The sequence below is a fragment of the Rhea americana genome, unplaced genomic scaffold (assembly GCF_003343005.1).
Source record: "Rhea americana isolate MKP2758 unplaced genomic scaffold, rheAme1 scaffold_196, whole genome shotgun sequence".
Classification (NCBI taxonomy): Eukaryota; Metazoa; Chordata; class Aves; order Rheiformes; family Rheidae; genus Rhea; species Rhea americana.
This window is the reverse complement of record NW_028186105.1, coordinates 1,198,801-1,215,088: the sequence shown is the minus strand read 5'-3', so window position 1 is coordinate 1,215,088 and position 16,288 is coordinate 1,198,801. Positions and strand designations below refer to the sequence as shown.

The 16,288-nt window shown below is 51.5% G+C and overlaps 1 protein-coding gene across 1 annotated transcript in view; it reads left to right on the top strand.

The window, feature by feature from the left end:
* The window catches only part of PIGO (phosphatidylinositol glycan anchor biosynthesis class O), a 17,423-nt gene extending 1,185 nt beyond the window's left edge, over positions 1–16,238 (top strand). Inside the window, exons 2-11 of the mRNA XM_085303042.1 lie at positions 227–720; positions 2,102–2,245; positions 2,962–3,085; positions 3,705–3,864; positions 4,740–4,913; positions 7,080–8,649; positions 9,157–9,360; positions 9,671–9,873; positions 10,665–10,735; positions 11,407–16,238. Coding sequence (XP_085159168.1) covers positions 228–720; positions 2,102–2,245; positions 2,962–3,085; positions 3,705–3,864; positions 4,740–4,913; positions 7,080–8,649; positions 9,157–9,360; positions 9,671–9,873; positions 10,665–10,735; positions 11,407–11,527 — 3,264 coding nt within the window. The 5' untranslated portion in view covers position 227 and the 3' untranslated portion in view covers positions 11,528–16,238. The remainder of the gene's footprint in view (positions 1–226; positions 721–2,101; positions 2,246–2,961; positions 3,086–3,704; positions 3,865–4,739; positions 4,914–7,079; positions 8,650–9,156; positions 9,361–9,670; positions 9,874–10,664; positions 10,736–11,406) is intronic.
* Positions 16,239–16,288: the final 50 nt, after the last annotated feature.

The following is a 16,288-nucleotide window of genomic DNA, read 5'->3' as shown; positions in this document are numbered from 1 at the left end:
GGGTGGTGTGTGGGGCTCATAGGGGCGCTGGGGGGTGTCAGGGTGCAGGGTGGTGTCTGGGCTGAGGATGACAGCTGGGCGCTCTGAGGAGCGCTGGGGCACTGCAGGATGTGAGAGTGTTTTGGTGCAGGACACAGCAGGGTTGGGGGGCGACCAGGTACTGTAGGGGCAGGTGGGGGGCAGTTGGCCAAAGCAGGGGGCTGAATTTCTCCGTCCTTCCCTGCAGGATGCAGCGGTGGCCGGTGCTGCTCTTCCTGGCCTGGGTCTGCTTTCTCTTCTTTGCCGGTATTGGGCTCTTCATGAGCGGCTTCCTGCTTACCCGGATTGAGCTTGCCCACAGCAGTTCTTGCTCAGACCCGCTCACACCACCCCCCTGGGACAGGCAGAGCCTCCCACCGGGCTCCTGCTGGATGCCCCAGCGCTTTGCTAAGGTCGTGCTAGTCGTCATTGATGCCCTCCGGTTTGARTTTGCCTCGTTCAACCCAGCCAAAGTGAGCCCGCTGCCGTACGAAAACAAGCTGAGTTTCCTGCACCACCTAGCAACCTCGCAGCCCCGCCATGCCCGCCTCTACCGCTTCCGAGCCGATCCCCCCACTGCTACCATGCAGCGCATCAAGGGCCTCACCACTGGCTCGTTGCCCACCTTCATTGACGTGGGCAGCAACTTTGCCACCTATGCAATCCAGGAGGACAACCTGCTGGCACAGCTGGTACAGAAYGGTATGTGTGCTGGGGGCGGCGTCCAGCTGGGAGAGGCCATATATAAAGCACAAGCCAGCATTCATGTGGGACCCTTTTTTTTTTCCTGGGAAGGGGCCTATTTGCAACATCTCCACTCTTGAAACTAATTATTTTCACTCAGGCATCCCTGGCTGAAGGCTGCAAGGGTCTCAGTCAGCGTGGTCACACAGTCAAGGTTTTTACACCTTGTGCTGGGGGTGAGAGGCAGCTGGGACCTGGGTTCTTCAATGATGGTGAGAAAACAGGCAGTAATGGTTGTAGTAGTGCAGACTGTTGCAAGGTCACTACCAGGAATGGCTCTAGGAAGCCAAGGGCATTGCTAGTCAGTCGTGTTTGCATTCAGCCGCGATGCACAAGGCGGGAGGAGCCGGTGCCAGGTACGCTGTGGAGGTGTCATGTGGGCAGCACACCTGCCCAGCCGGCTGCCTGTGACTGTTAGGCGACTACCTTATCTCATTTTCTGTGTAATTTGGTACTGCATGCATATTTCAGAGTGCAGCTTTAAAGAGCATCCTGTCMAGGGGGGATGATAGAGAGAAGAGGACAAGATGCAGTTCTGTGATACGCAGAGAGATTCCCTTCGAGGGTTGCAGCTGGCACAAATGCCAGTAGTGCCTAGGAGGAGGCGACACTACTGAGTTGTCAGCTCCCCATGTGCGAGGGTAAGGTGGGCAAATGCAGTAGACCATCAGTGGTGAAAAATGCTAGAAGGAAACGCTGTTCTGTAGCAGCAGTTGTGGAGGAAACGGTTCCTGCTCCCAGACTGGGGAGACTCTGAAAGCCTGGAGGGCTGGCAATAGGGAAAGCAGAGCAAGAACAATTGGAAACATCCGTGCTTTTGCCTTCTTTTCTCTGCATTTGAAAARCCACCACTGTTGTGTTTAAAGTTTGAGCCTAGGACTCAAGGCTTCTGCTCAGTCCCTGTCTGTCTGTGGCCGTCTTTTGTCTAGTATTTTACAGCATGATCGTGAGGCCTTTGAGGGCAAAGGGGTTCTTTCTTGCACTGCGCTTTCCTAAGCTTTGCGGTGATACAAATAAGTAACTTCTTGGCCTGTTCAATCCATGCGTTTCTCTGCTGAGGGAACGTGTCAGAGCTTAATGATAGGTGATGGAGATGTGCTGTTGAATTTGGTGCTGAGGGTACTAGTAGGCTTAGGAACTGGGCTGACTATTCCCCACCTTCAGATTTGTTAACAGCTAGCTGGAGATTTTAGTTTTAAGTCACTTTGGGTGTCAATAGGAGAACAGCTAGTGCTCCAGACCCTGTCTTGAATCTGCCCAGACTCTTTGCACTAGTGTGAGTAAGACCATGACTCTGGTGGGCTCCTTGCTCTGATTAATTCCTTTCTTCCTTCCCCAGGAAGGAGAGTGGTTTTCATGGGAGATGACACTTGGGAAGGACTCTTCCCCAAGAAGTTTTTTCGCTCATATTTCTTCCCTTCTTTTAACGTGAAGGATCTTCATACTGTGGATGATGGGATCCTCCAGCATCTTTATCCAACTGGTAAGTAACTCTTCCTCAGGGGCCAGCTGAACCTTTATGTTTTGCTAGGGTCCTAGTGCAAGGTTGAGGTAGAACTGAAGAGGGTTGGTTTTTTTTGGAGTTACAATGGACAGTCACACCTGCTTGAGGCTGTAGCGCATGGACTACAGCGCTCTAGCTGGATTTCCACAGATATGCCAGCTTTTGGAGGTGACACATCATTTCTTTAAATGACTCTCCTCCATTTGGGAGAGGGCACAGCTTGTTGGGACTTGTCCAGTTTATAGTTCTATAGCTGTCCTAGAAATACACTACGAGGATGGAGCAGGAAGGGCATCTCTTTCTTCTAGCTTAACCTTGAAGGGGCCGTTTGATCTGTGGCTGTCTGGGCAGGCCCACAGTATTCTAGGAAATACTCGCCTTGAGCAGCTGCTGGAGTGGGAGGCTGAGGCACAGCACTACTCTCAGCAGGATATTCGTCGCTCCCAGTCTTGGGGAGAGGGTGAAGTGTGACAGGACTGAGGGGAATGCACCTTGTTTGATCTGTATAGAAATCTAAGTAAATGAAGATTGTAGTGGTCTTTCATGAGGAAGGTGGGTTCTGCCTTGTGGGAGAGCATGAGAGGAAGAAATGGCAGTTTGCAGAGGCAACTGGAAAGCTTTGGCAGGAGGAGTCAGCAGTGGGGCACAGGTCCAAATCCCAGGTTAGTGTCTGATAAGCTCCTCTTGTTCTACAGTGGATGGTGGTGAATGGGACTTGCTGATTGCTCACTTCCTTGGTGTGGACCACTGTGGGCACAAACATGGACCTGACCATCCTGAAATGGCTAAGAAGCTCACCCAGATGAATGAGATGCTCAGGTGACTGGCATGGCTGTAGGGGTTTGCCAGCCTGCCTCTTCCTTCACCCAGACTGGTTGGGTTTTCCTAAAGCATTTACAGATACAGAGGGCAACAGAGAACGTTCTTACTATGCCGGTTACCACAGAGAATGGCTCTGACCAGCAGCAGCTGGAACCCCAGCTGTGCTACAGGGCAGTATGTTCATGGGGGAGTCGCAAATCCCAAATAATATCAATCTGAAACTTGTTCCTGATGGAGACATCTCTTCCAAATTTTATTTTGTGTAGTTCTCTAAATGGCAAACATTAGCTACCTGCTCTGGCTTTTCAGTTTGCAGGAGCAATCTGCTCTGTCTCAGGGCTCTGGCTTTTCAGTTTTTTTCTGAAGCATGTGTTGCCCTGGCACCTGGGTGTTCATTTTTGCTAGCTGTATCCACAAGGGCTTTTGTCAGTTTGATTGGGAAAAAAGGTTGATTTTTTTGTTCAGTTGTTGCAGCTCTGCGTCAGCACTTAGTTTTGCTCAGCTCTGTGTAGGCCTCATCTCCGTGGTGYGTGCAGGCTAGGCGGAGATCATGTCATCTCCCACCTGTGCAACCCAGGCAGAGAGTCGGAGTTGACCTTCCTTATCCTGGTGACAGGTCCTTGGTAGATCATCTGGGAAATGACACCCTGCTTCTGGTGGCTGGGGACCATGGCATGACAGAGACTGGAGACCATGGTGGGGACAGCGAGAAAGAAGTGAATGCAGCACTGTTTGTGTACAGCAAAACACCCCTATTTGGTGCTGCCCCTCCTGAGGTGAGAGGAAGTTTATCCTTAGGGGATTTTAGGTCACTTACTGCCTTAGGTGACCTCCAGGGAGAAAACTGCATCCTGAGGTTACAGGGAGTAATGGTTTGGTCGGCATTGGTCAGGTTGAGAGGGCCAGGGAGTCTGTCACTCTTCCAGAGAGAATAAGGGAAAGTCTGCCACAAAATGCAGATAGTATAAAAGACTGAGTAGTATCAGTTTGTGTCAAACAAAATCCAACTTACGTATTTGGAAAAAATCTAATTGCAAAAACAGACTGCCAGTGGGGTGAGATGTAGGTTCTGTTGGGCTGTTTCACTTTACTAAATCTTCACCACTTGGCTTGCTGCAGGGCTGAGTGAGTTACAGGGCAGACAGCTTTCCCCAGACCTCCAGCTCAGGAAGTGGTTGGGGTGGGGATGTGGCTTTACCTTAAACCTAAGGGGATAGGTGAATGACCTGTGTGTGGGACCAGTGTTTGGGACCCATGTTCGGGCCCTTCAGCTGTGCTAAAGCGGGGCTGGGTGAGCTGCCAGACAGCCTGGGTCACACCCCGGAACCCGCGGTCCCCAGAAAACATGCTGTCCTTGCAGGGTGCTCAGGGAGGAGTGAGCTGTGCCCATGGTTTCCCCTGTATTTTTGCCCTTTCTGGCTTCCCTGGTGTTTCCTCTGAATGGGGCTGCTTTCACCACCACTGGGCCTTTCACGGGGCAGTGCCAGCGGAAGGGCATCCTGCCAGATCCAGGCTAGCAGAGGGCCTGACAGAGCAGGGGTTTGGTGCCCATGTGTGTGCCCAGCTAACTGTGCCCTTGCCCCCTGGCCTGCGTGAAAAGCCACGTTTCTGAGCTCTTTCCAACTTCCCGATTCCTTCCCTGTCTCTCCAGGAGCCTGAGGCTGTTCCCCAGGTGAACCTGGTGCCCACTGTGGCCTTGCTGCTGGGTGTGCCCATCCCCTACAGTAACATCGGGGAGGTGATGGCTGAGCTGTTCCCCGGGGACGGCGACGCCGTGTCTGCGGCCTTGCAGCAGCTTTCAGTCTATCACGTCAATGCCAAGCAGGTATGGCCGGGATCTTCTTAGCTGTTTTCCTGTTATGTGGGGGGGCAACAGAAGGGTGAGATCTGCTGACAGTCATCAGGTAGCGCTAAGGGCTGTCTGGGGGTCATGGCTATTTTGGGGATTCTCTGCCTACTATTTCTCACATAGGAGCTCTCAGACAAGCTCTTAGACACTGATTGATGGCAATGCTGGGCAGTACCTACTGCAAGCCTCCTTATTGAACTAGAGGGCAAGAGGAGTTGCTTTTCAAGTGCATATTCTTCTGTTTTGTGGAGATGGGACAGTTGTCTTCATGGGGAACTTAATTCAAAGAGTTAGCTCCTTGTGGAGTTTGCTCCAGTAGAAGGCAGCATTGTTTTTCAAAAGAGACGTGGGAGATCCGGTTTAGTGCTTGGTGATGAGCTGTGGTTTAGGAAGTCACTGGCCTGGGAGTGGTGTGTGTTTCTGGTAAGGGCTGGTCCCAGATGGTCAGAGGTGGATTTGGATTTTGGGGAAGGCTGATTCCTCAAAGCTGAGGAAGACTAGGGGCAGCTTTCATTAATGGAGATTCAAGAGTACAATGGATGTTTCGATGCTTCTTCAGTTTTGGAGGAGAAATGGTTTTAGCTGAAAAGCTATTCTAATTCAGTGACAAAAGGAAAACAGCAATGAAGGATTAAATGAACACTATCTAATAAGAGAGAATAAATTGGGATGATAGAGAAAGATCAGTTTACACTAAGTGCTGCAAAATATGGAACCCCCCACAGCTAAATGCTGGCTGGCTGGCTGACTGGCTGGCAAGGCCAAGACTTTGAGCAATTGAGAATATACCAGGTGTTAAAGAAGCCAAAGCAATGGAATAAGGCCGTGTACCAGGGTAGGTCTGCATGTTTTTGTAGAGAGCTGTCTGGAGCGGCTTCTGGCTTGTCAGAGGAGCAGATTTGCTGCACAAGTTGCTGTTTGTCATGTAAGACGCTACTTGCCTTTGAGAGACTCAAGGATTGCTAGAAGCATACTACTGGCCCCAAAATAGCCCCTCCAGCCCCCAGTCAACTCCCTGATGTTGGCTTTTCAAGGAAGAAGGYAAGTCAGCATAGGTTCTGTTTTGGGTCCAGTAGGTGGATACAACTCATGATGTGTAGGTTGGGCACTGTTCGTGCAAGTCAGTGAAGCGCCAGAGACCACATGATTGCTAGTGGGAAGGCAGAAGTGTTCGGCATCTCTGCTGTGTATTTATAGAGAAGAAGGGTGCTTTGTCATTTAAGGATGATAGTGTACTTTCCTGTCCCTTAGTCACAACGAATATTGATCATCATCTGTTAGGGGTTACTGTTGTCCAATCCAAAGTATTTGAATGTTTGCACTTAGTCATCTGAGGAGATTTCTGCTTGATCACATCAGTTTTGAACAAGGCTTGTGGAAGTTTGTGCAAACCTGAGAGACAGCTAGTGGGTATGGTGGTGGTTGTGGACAGGAACAGGCTGATTCTGCCTGCGCTTTGAGGCGACTGGAAGCCAAGTGAACGTATCAGTGTGGTGCTGGACTCACACTGAAATATAATGCTGGATATTTGTGTGGGTGCTGTGTCCTGGTGGTGACCTCTACAACTTTGGGATCGTAGCTGGCTCTGTACTTGCTGGCTTGAAGTGGATGTAGAATGAGCTTTCCTCAGCTTGTGGGACAGTGGGTTAACGTACCCATGTACAAGAACAGGGAATAGTTTGGCTTTAACAGCTAAAGGCTGTTTAATTTGCTCTTTGTCCTCAGAAAAATAAGGAAAAAGCTGTTAGTGAGTTCAGATTAACAGCTAGTAATGGCTTGAACTTCTTAGGGATGTTTGCTTTATTGTTACCCAAGACTCTGCATAAAAAACCTTTAGCAATGTGTACAGAAGTGCACCTAGCAAGTTAAGAACTGGGTAGCTGAGGTGTGGATGTATTTGGCAGGTTGGATATGTCATTTTAGGATGTGTTACTTTAACCAAATGACTCTGTTTCCTGCTGGTCACCCTCATATTTGAGTGCCCAGCCGCAGGCGATACTGCCAAGGATACGTCTGCCCCAGTAGGCGTTGGCAGATCGGGGCTGTTTACATTCTGAAGGGCTGTATAGGGAAGATGGCAGTGAAATTACTTTCCCAGCAGTCCCAGTGCTGCTATCTGACCCTGTGTCCCCTCTCCTGTAGGTGGATCGATTCCTGCACTCCTACTCGCTGGTGGCTCAAGACCTGCCAGCAGAGCAGCTCCAGCACCTGCAGGAGATCTTCTCCAGCRCAGTGGAAGAGCACACTCAGCTCTTGGCCCAGATGCAAGAGGCAATGCTGATGTCTCCAGAGCTGGAGTCCAAGCTGGGAAACCTGATCAATCGCTTCCAGCTGTACCTGCGGGAGGCACGGGCCGTGTGCACCCAGACCTGGGCCCGCTTCCATCCACTGCGTATTGTGGCAGGTTGCAGCCTCATTGCTGCTTCGTGCTTGCTCTGCTACGTGACCTCGGAGCTGGCCACAATGTCAGACTCTTTCTATCGCAACTGCCWCCTGTACCCACTGCTTTGGGGCCTGGTGGCTATTCTGCTTGGACTGGCCTGCACATTCATCCAGGAGGGACTGGATCTCCTCCTGGTTTCCTCATGGGCAGCTGCAGTTTCTCAGATGGCCTTCTTCTGGCACTGGTGGGGCCAGCAGCCCAAGCGAGCCCGTTTGGCAAGTAGCCAGCCGCCCTCGGCCAGTGTTGGCCTGAGGCAGCGCCTACGAGCATGGCTGGGGCTGGCCTACCCCATGGGCATTCTCCTCTTCCGCTGTGGAGCCATGTTCTCCGATAGCTTTGTGGTGGCTGAGGCCCGGGTTGCCCCCTTTCTGCTGGCCTCTCTGGTGGTGTTGCTGGTAGGGAAACTCCATTGGGATGGTCATTTGACTGTGCCAGAAGGCCCCAAGCAGCAGCTTCTTGGCTTTTCCTCTTACCGTAAAGAGAGTTGGTACCTGCTGTACCTCGTCGCCATGCTTCTAGTTTGTGTGCGCCTCTCTGTTTTTTTCCACCAGTGCCGTGAAGAAATCCCCCAGTGCCGGCCCTCTCTTTTCCTTGCCCCCCTTGCCAGCCTGAGGAACGCACGAGCCAAGAACCTCTTCTACCTCCTGTGCGTGGCCTCGCTTGTTGGGCTGGTCTATGTGGTGCGGTGCTGGCTGCGGCACTACGGCAATCTGAACAGCTCAGACCCCCTCGTGCTCTTTGTGCGCTGGGGTTTCCCACTGGTTGTCATCTGCATTGCCTGCTACTGGGCCGTCGCCTCCAGTGCTGAGGACTCGCTCGGCAAGCTGCAGGACCTGGTGCAGGTGGCACTTGTTGCCTTTCCTTGGGCTGTCTACGGGCTGGTGTCCGTGGGGCTGCTGCTCTTGCTGTGCAATCCCATGACAGTGTTTGCGAAAGACACACGGGAGTTGGCTGGACCCATTGTCACCCCTTACCTAGGGGTTCCCAGCTCTGAAGTCGACTTCCTCCACGTCATCCCTCAGATCTACAGGAGGATGCAGGAGTCTCTGAAAAGCCGCCTGGAGCGGGGCAGGTGTAAGGCCACAGTTGCAGCCTACGGGCTGGGCAGCGTGTATTCAGCAGCCTTGGTCATAGCACTTACCCTGCTGGGCTTCTTCTTGCTGCTTCTGCACAGTGAGCGGCTGAGTCTTGCCTTCTTGCTCCTCTTCCTGGAGGCCTTTGTGCTGCTGCACATCCACACCTGTGCCAGAAGCCTTGCTGGAGACACTGGTGAGTTGGGGCTCAGGAAAGCATCCGGTGGATGTGTGTAAGGCTGTGGCCTGGACTTTGTCTTCAGTGGCCTCTTCTTTTTTTCACTGGGAGAGGCAGGGCTCAGTCTCTGCTCCCAAGGAATGAGGGTGCAGTAATCTTTACTCCTGTGTTCACAAGAGCTGCTTAAATCCCCTGAAGATGCACATGCAGCAGGGATGCAGCATGGGAGGAGGAGGAGTCAATCGTGCCAGGGAAGTTTTTTTTTTTTTTTTTATCCATCCCTGCTCCCCAGGGTGTGAACAGCCACCAAACCCCATCGCTGCTGGCAGAGCCGTGGGAGCAGGGCAGAGCGTGGAGGGGATGCCTGCCACTCGCCATTCCCTGTGCTGGGAGCCTGACTAGTTTCTGTCTCTCGGAAGAGAGACTGTGGGAAGGGAATCTGGAAGGAAACATGATATGCTTTTTTGGACTATAGATCTCTCTGGTTCCGCAGTGCTAATCTCTCTGTCCCTCTCTGTCTCTCAGAGCCTTTTTCAGTGCCCTGGCATGCAGTCATCTCCTGGCTCCTTGCTGCTTCCCAGTTCTTCTATTCCACAGGCCACCAGCCCATCTTCCCAGCCATCCATTGGAACGCAGCCTTTGTGGGCTTCCACCTCGACCACAGCACAAACCTCCTGCCCGCTGTCCTTGTGGGCGCCAACACGTTTGCCTCCCATATCCTCTTTGCAGGTAAATGAATTTCTTCCAGGGCCACTAAACCTAATCAGGCACAGCTCCGTGCTTTGTCTTGTTTGGAGGCCTGCAGGTTTCACGCAAGGAAATGAAGGTGAATAGCACTAGCTGAATAGCAGCATCTTTGCTGACCCCTTCTGGGGTCACAAAGCTGCCCATGACTTGCAGACTCTGTGAAGTTGTGCCTGATGAGCAAACTGAAGCTGGGGTATATGCTTCCTGCGTGTCCAGGGTGTGATGGCAGAGTCTGGGCTGCTCCTCACCTCTGGGCTCCCAGTAACTTCCTGTGCCCTTGTCCTTGAGGTAGTTGGCTGCCCTCTGCTCCTGCTTTGGCCCTTTGTGTGTGAGACACCCAGCTCACAGAGGAGGAAGCCCAAGAAGGAGCCTCGGGAAGAGCTGCAGGAAGAAGAGGAGCACATGATGGAGATGAGGCTACGGGAGTCCCCAGAGAAGTTCTCTGCTGCTGTGCTGCAGCTGGGGCTGAAGTACCTCTTCATCCTTGGGATGCAGGTATGGGCAGAGGCTGATGGTTGTGGGGAAGGCTGCCCGAGAGGAAAACAGTGTGTTGTCAGAGCCCCAGGGCATCTTGGCTTGAAGAGGGGATTAGCCAGAGCAGAGAGATGCCCAGGGCTGATCTGCCTGGGTGCAGATGGAAGGTCAGCTGCACTGATTCTCTTCTCAGCAGTGCCTTTGCTCTTTGCTTTGGGAAAGGCTCCGGCATGGAAGCAGTGTTACAGATTAGGCTGCTTTTCATACCCATCTTTGCAGAATGAGAGGATCTGTTCAGAAGCTGTAGGGCTGTAATTCTGCTTCCCCTCTTCCTGACCAGTTGTACTGGCTCTGGTTCTCATCTGATCCCATGTGGTGGGGATGTAGGGAGCAAAACAGCAGAAAACTTAATCCCATGAAAGAAGTGAATAGCTTTCTGAGGTTTAGCCCATCAGATCGACTCTGTGTGGTCAGACCATAACCAGTGCAAGGGAAAAGGCAAGCCCTTACAGCAGGAGAGCAGCAGTACCTCTCAGTGAGCTATTAGGTCAGCTTATCTACAGTGTGAGCCCTGCTCTGTACTGTCCAGTACTGGCCCTTTCCTTGGAGGGCCTGTGTGTACCACAGACTGTTTGTCTTTCCTGGTTTGAGGCCACAGTGGAAGAGAATCCTCTTTGGGATGCATATTTTTGAAGTGTACTGTACAAGCCCCTCAGTGTGCACAGTTTAGTACTCATTTCAGATGTGCATCCATGGCCCGGGTGGTTTCCCTGGAGTCGTTTGTAACTTCTTTTTCTTGGTCTCTTCCACAGCTTCTGGCCTGTGTTTGTGCAGCTACGATCCTCAGAAGACACCTCATGGTCTGGAAGGTCTTTGCCCCAAAGTAAGTCCCCAGAGTTGCTCTGATGCTGGATTAGGGCTCTTATTCTCAAGCTCTCAAGCAGTGTGTGTAAACAATAAGGCCAGAGGAGCATGATTGTTCCTGTATGACTTCCTATTATTAGAGGCTATAGGACTGCTCTGAATTAATTCCAATTTCTAGTTGAGAAGCTGATGTTGATCTACAGCATAGAAATTTCTCCTGATCTTGATTTTTGAGGACATGCAAAGCCTACCAGGCACCTGGTAAGCTGTCTGAGTGGGAATAACCATAGTGCTGTGGGATCCCCAGGCTAGCCAGAACAGCCCTGCCAGGCAGTGCTAGTGAGTGTGAGAATATTCAAGGCAGGGACCCAAATGTAGAGCTACCAGTCAAGAAATTAGATGGTAGTAGGCATGGGAAAGCATGGGAAGTCCTTGGTGTCTTAAGTTTCCAGGTGCCTCCTAGGTGTCTTCTGAAATGTTCTCTAGACCACCAAGGAACTTGAGGCCTGCTTGGCTTCCAGGTTGCAAGTAGCATCCACTGTTTGGGGGGTGAATGTAGTCAGGTTTTAGGATCTGGGAAGCTACCAGTCTCTTGCTGTTAGGAAAGTCAGTCTGCTGGGAGTGAGGGTAACAGCTTGTCCTTGCAGGAATGCTGGCTGTGATACCTCACTGGGTCTGTTGTGCCCACAGGTTCCTCTTTGAAGCATTGGGCTTCATGGTGAGCAGCATCTGCCTCCTGCTGGGGATCTCCCTGGTGATGCGTGTGGACTGTGCAGTCAGCACCTGGTTCAGCCAGCTTCAGCTCAGGTAGCGTTGGAGAAGTGGGGAACCTGACCTGCTCATTGACCAAGGCTATGGTTGTCTCTCTGCCTCCTGGGGCCTGGGGAGATCTTAGAGCCACCAGCAAGAGTGCCTGTTGACAGCAGTCAGGGATTATCCTCAGCTCCACGCCTCAGCACTGCACAAAAGGACTGGTGCCAGCAGTTCCCTGCTCTTTGCAATGCTCTGCAGGGAGCGTGTTTCTCAGCAGTTGGGTTAGAGCTCCTGCTGGGCATTTGTTAACAGCAGAGGAGTCTGCTGCAGGAAGCCAAGAAGCAAGAGTCCTGAAGTGCTCCTCTGGAGAAGTGCCAGCCAGGGGCCTTGCTGCTACTCTCCTGACAACTGTGCAGCTGGTAGGCTTCAGCGGCCAGCATGCTACCTGAGATGTCACCTTGCCTGTGCTGAGACAGAGACCCACTGGAAGGGGCGCCTGCTGAGAAGGGGAAGAAAGAGAGGAGAGGGAAGGCTACAACCCAGCCCTGTCACTGGGTCATGCAGCCACCATCTCTTCTCCTCTCTTCCTTGCATACTTAGTTTTTGCATTCGAATCAAAGTGCACATGATCATGTGTACACAAGTTCGTGGGGTCTCAGTGGCAGCCACTCTGCTCTAGCTGTAGAGTCAGTTGGTTGCTCTGTGGTAACCCATTCTTACTACCATTTTCTTGGTCTTTTCTTGGCCTTCTCAGAAAGGGCCCCCTTGGGGTGAGAGGGCAGGCTGGGCTGTCTTACACAGGCTCAGCTTTTTGGAAGAGTGACAGCAGAGAGAATTGTGCCCATGACTGAGAACCTCTGCACGGGTAGGATCGGCCTGTTGGCTATCTGCAAAGACTGGGTTGTAGCAGCCAGAGCTCGTCATCTCCTCCTGAGCTTGTGCTGTGGGGTGCTTGCTGTTGATTGGGAACAGTTGAATTGCAGCAGGATGTAGTGATGGAGCATATGACCCATTCCCATATTGGCTCATGTCAGCAGGAAAGGGGAGTCTGGAATAGCTGTCCTAACTACAGGAGTAGCTTTGGTGTAGGCACTGCTGCCTGGGGACAGCTGCTTGAAAGCCCTTAGTAGGAGAGGATTTTTCTGCAGGGTGGCCTAACCGTTGCTATATACGTCTGTATATATGCCTGGAGTTACGTCACCTTGAAAGGATCCCTAGCATTGCAGATTATAGCATTTGTGAGCCGGTATATGGTGCTTCTCGCCCTCTTGATCTTGGTGTTCTGCATGGGACTCCGTGCTGTAAGTGAGCTATCATAGTTCTGCTCTTGATTGCTTGCAGTCAGGAGGGCTTGTTCTTTTCTTCATGTGCAGAGGTAGAGGATGGTGACTGCAGTGCTTGGCCGCATTCCAGTCAAATTGCCCCTGCAGTTTTGATGGGAGTTGGGATTCCTTACTCCCTGTCCTGAACCACTGTGTGGCATTACTTGGTGCTATGAAACCTTTCATCTCTTTCTCTGGTGGAGGGCAAATTACCTGCACTGTATTGGGGCCACTCTCTGCTCCAACAAACCTGAGCACCATATGCTTAGGCTTGCTGCTTTGATTTTTGTTCCCAGTCCCTGTTTGATTTTTAGCTCGTGGACCATGCCTGCCCCTGTTCAAGTTCCTCATTGCTAGCGTAAGTCCAGGCTCTTCCTCGCCTCTGTCCTGAAGAGTCTTGGGAAAGCTGTGGAAACTGTCTGTTGAAAGCAGGTTTATTTTTGTATTTAGTCCCTGTGGGAGGGTAACACTAGCCCAAGTGTTAGGGTGCAATTCCAGGGAGGCTTCAACTGATGCAATCATGGGCTTCCGTTGTTTGGCCATCTCCTGACCTGCTGGCTGTGCTCTCCCACCACTGCTTTGCATCTCCCCTGCCCCGTGGGCATCTCTCGCTTAATTTAGCTAACAAAACCAGGGATTAGTTTGTAGCTGGCTTGACTCTCTCAGCTGGCTCACAGCCCAGTTCCATGAATACCATTGCTGGTGCAAGGAAGCAGGTAGGAACATGTAGTTGGAGCTGTGGTGTGAAAGAACATGGCAGCCCACTTAGATTGGCTTAAGCAATCCTACCTTTAAAATGGGTTTTATGCTCTATTTTGCATCTCCTTAGTGGCCTCATGGTTCTCAGGTGCTGAGTGGAGCCATGCTGATGAGTGAGGGGTGCACCTGCATGTGGAGAAGGAAAGGGATGCAGGCAGCAGCTACCTAGTGAGTTTTGATTTATCATGAAAAGGTCCAGATAACACATGTTGCCAACCCCAGTACTGCTACCCAAAGAGGTCTTGTAACCTCACAGCCTGGTCAGGAGCTTGCTGCCTGAATGTCTGCCCTGCAGGGAGGCTGGCACAGAGCAGAGAATAGAGCTTTAGCTCCATAAAGACATGCGCACACATCTCACCAGAGACTTCCTAGGCAGTGTTGAGTCCCTACTGCAGAATATAAATTCTGGCTTTCTAAGTCAGAATTAGCACTTTTTTTAAAAAGCCATTTCCTGTTCTAACAGATCAGAGTCCAGGATGAAAAGCTGCAGGCTTCTTTGAGGGACTTCAGGCACATCATTCTCCCTACTGATGCCTAAGCCTCCTCTCCAGAAGTACAGTAACCTTGTTCCCTCGATGCCATCATGGGGGTCTAGGGACATAGGTCCTTACTTCACCTGGATTTGTTACCACTGCAGTCATGCCAAGGAGACAGGACTGGCCACTCATTGTGCTAGCTGCTCTGCCAAGGGAGCCTAGCTGCTACACCAAAGAATTTAGATCCAAGAAGACAAACTGTTCAAGGGCTGGAGATGCTCTTGCTTTCTTTCACTGACACTTTTAGTCTTTAGCAGCCATCCCTGAACTGCCTCAGGCTGACCATTTGACTGCTGTTCTTCTGAATGTGCTGAGGATGACAGAGTTAATGTTTGTCCAAGGCTTGATGACCTTGGAAGCATGACATGCTGCTGATACGAAAACAGAAGTGGCTATGCTTGTTGATTTTTAAAACCCCAAGGAGTGGATAGTGGAAGGTGCCCCTTGGGACAAACCAGTTCCTAGCCTCTCTAGCAAACCTGGGTTGCGGGGGAGAAGGCTCCGCCTTGCATTTCTCCATTCAGGTTGTCACCAGAAAGGTTCTCCCTTGGCGTTGAACCACCCTGGTGAGAGCTGCACACTCTGACACAGTCCTGGCTTTCCTTCCCTCCCTGCTAACGGTCAGCTCCCCAGGGCAGGCACCCACCTGGAGGAGAGTCGCATTGCTGCCTGAGCAAATCCAGGTTGGATGCCTTTAGAGGTGGGTGAAGAGGGCAGGGTTAGAATAGGTCAGGCCTTTTGGATAGGATCCAGTGTCTCCTGCTTCTCTCTCTTGGTGACAGTTCAGAGACAAACCAGCCCTGGAGGCAGATACCCCAAGTGGTTTGTTTCTAGTCCGTGTGTCCCTTGGATAAATGTGACATGGAAGGTGGCACACTCCCTGTGGTGGGTGGCAGGATGGAAACCTCCCTTATGTTCAGTGGAGAGGTTTCCATCCTGCACTCTGCGACAGCTGCTGCCGCTCTTGCTTCTGCAAGCATTGTGTGTGTGTTCCTGGACAGTGACTCCTGCCCAGCACTGAGGAGGGCCCTATCTGTCTGTGCAGGAGGAAAACTCCCCTGGGATCCTTCCCTGATGCCAGGCCAGGGGCAGGACAGTGGGAGCATGTGGGAGCATGGGAGAGCAGTGGAATCATTTGTGTCTAGCTTGTGCTGCCCGGAAAGTGTCAACAGAAACCTACCACCACTGTGAAAAGCTGGGGCTCTTTGTAGCCTGCCCCTGCCCTGGTGCTCGGGCAGCTGCCTGGCACAGGGCTGGTGTGGAGCTGCTGCCTATGAGGCAATGCCAAGAGATGACACCACTTCAGACAAGTCAGACTTGGTGTGTCTCAGTTCCCAGCAATTAGCATCTGTTTGCATGTCCTTTTCTTCATCCCACCTGTATTTATTCTTCCCTGAATGTTTCATTTATTTACTGCAAGGAATAGTCATGTTCTTAACATGCATGTCTCCCCTTCCTTTTGGGGAGCAGCGTGGGCAGCGTTCAGGGAACAGGCATGGGCTTGGGAGAGCTGCTCTCTCTTCCTCCAGCTGACTTGACTTGCTGCCTGGATTGGAGTAAGATTGTTTTTTATTTTATCAACCTCTCTGTGCCTCGGTATCCCATTTTGGGAAAAAAAGGGGGAAGGACCCAGTTCTTCAAAGGAGTTTGAGAGCTCTGCATGCAAAGTGCTAGAAAGGTGCTAAGCTCTCCTGGCTACGTATCTGGCTAATGCTTTCATTTCTCCATCAGCAATTAAACCCAGAAAGTGGAAGGGATTCTTGAGTCTCTGCTGGCAAGTAGAGCCTTTCTTTTCCTTAAAAATAAAAAATAAATACTGGGCAAGTTGCCAGCACTCGTTCGTCTGATGGCTTTGCCTCCGGACTGCTGCTATCCTCGACCCTGCAGGGCCAGCGCTTCGAAGCAGGGACTGGGGAGCTGGAAGTCCGCATCTTGTTTTCAGCTCCGTKTCTGAGCCGCTGTCATCCTGTGCAAGTCGTTCACCTCTTGTGCCTCAGTTTGCTGTCTGCAGCGTTGGGATAACACTAACCTACCTCACAGGGCTGTTGTGAGGCTGAGCTGTATGTAACATGCATGAAGCACCTAGAGAACGGTCGATGAGTTGTTTTTTTTTTTTTTTCTTTTTTAATTATTAAATCAATATTTAATAGGTGGTGGGGAGGATTTGCTTTTTTGTGTTGAGCCTGGCCGCTGCGTTGCGCC